The following is a 1,183-nucleotide window of genomic DNA, read 5'->3' as shown; positions in this document are numbered from 1 at the left end:
ACTAACAGCCCAAGCAAACCAAAAAAACACCAAAATAAATAAATAAAACAGATAAATGAATAAAACAAACAACACAAATAAACAAAACAAACAAACAAACAAAATAAAATAAATAAAACAAAACAAATAAAATAAAATAAACAAAATAAATAAATAAATACCTGTAAGTCTGAGCCACCACTAACAGCATTACTAACAGCCCAAGCTGCTTCTTTTTTTGTATCAAAATCAGCCGTTTCCAGTAAATGAATTAAAGCGGGGATCGCTCCCACGTCTATCACCTCCTGTATTTGGTCCTTGTTGCCTGTATAAATATAAATAAATAAATAAATATAAATAAATAAATATAAATATAAATAAATATAAATAAATAAATATAAATAAATAGATATATTTGTTTAGTTTAGTTTAGTTTAGTTTAGTTTAGTTTAGTTTAGTTAGTTTATTTATTAAAGCGGGGATCGCTCCCACGTCTATCACCTCCTGTATTTGGTCTTTGTTGTCTAAATAAATAAATAAATATAAATAAATATAAATAAATAAATAAATATAAATAAATAAATATGTTTGTTTGTTTGTTTATTTATTTATTTATTTATTTATTTATTTATTTATTTATTTATTTTATTTATTTATTTGTTTTCTTGTTTTGGTGGCGTGTAAATACATCTACTTTTTTGTTTTTGTTTTTCTATTCTTTATGGGTATTGTATACATATAAATAAATAAAAATAAATAAAATAAATAAAATAAATAAAATAAATAAAATAAATAAAATAAATAAAATAAATAAAATAAATAAAAATAAATAAAATAAATAAATACCTGCAGTTATATTCGATACCGTCCAGAATAAATAAAAAACATAAAAACACACAACCACCACCAAATAAAATAAATAAAATAAATAAATAAAATAAAATAAAATAAATAAATAAATAAATAAATAAATGAAATAAAATAAATAAAATAAAAATAAAATAAATAAATACCTGCAGTTATATTCGATATGGTCCAGCATAAATAAAAAACATAAAAACACACAACCGGCACCAAAAAAAACACCAAATTAAAAATAAAATAAATAAATAAATAAATAAAATAAAATAAAAACAAATAAAATAAATAAATAAAATAAAAATAAAATAAATAAATACCTGCAGTGATATTGGATATGGTCCAA

The 1,183-nt window shown here is 18.9% G+C and overlaps 1 protein-coding gene across 1 annotated transcript in view; it reads left to right on the top strand.

Moving 5' to 3' along the window:
• Window positions 1-1,174: 1,174 nt before the first annotated feature.
• Window positions 1,175-1,183, top strand: part of EMH_0070750 (uncharacterized protein) — a gene marked incomplete at both ends in the record, with an annotated part of 1,154 nt that continues 1,145 nt past the window's right edge. Inside the window, one exon of the mRNA XM_013499012.1 lies at window positions 1,175-1,183. Within this exon, the coding sequence (XP_013354466.1) occupies window positions 1,175-1,183 (9 nt within the window).

Source organism: Eimeria mitis, genomic scaffold (genome assembly GCF_000499745.2).
Source record: "Eimeria mitis Houghton genomic scaffold, Emh_scaff3914, whole genome shotgun sequence".
Taxonomy (NCBI): domain Eukaryota; phylum Apicomplexa; class Conoidasida; order Eucoccidiorida; family Eimeriidae; genus Eimeria; species Eimeria mitis.
Note: the sequence above shows the minus strand (reverse complement) of the source record. Positions and strands in the feature narration are given on the sequence as shown.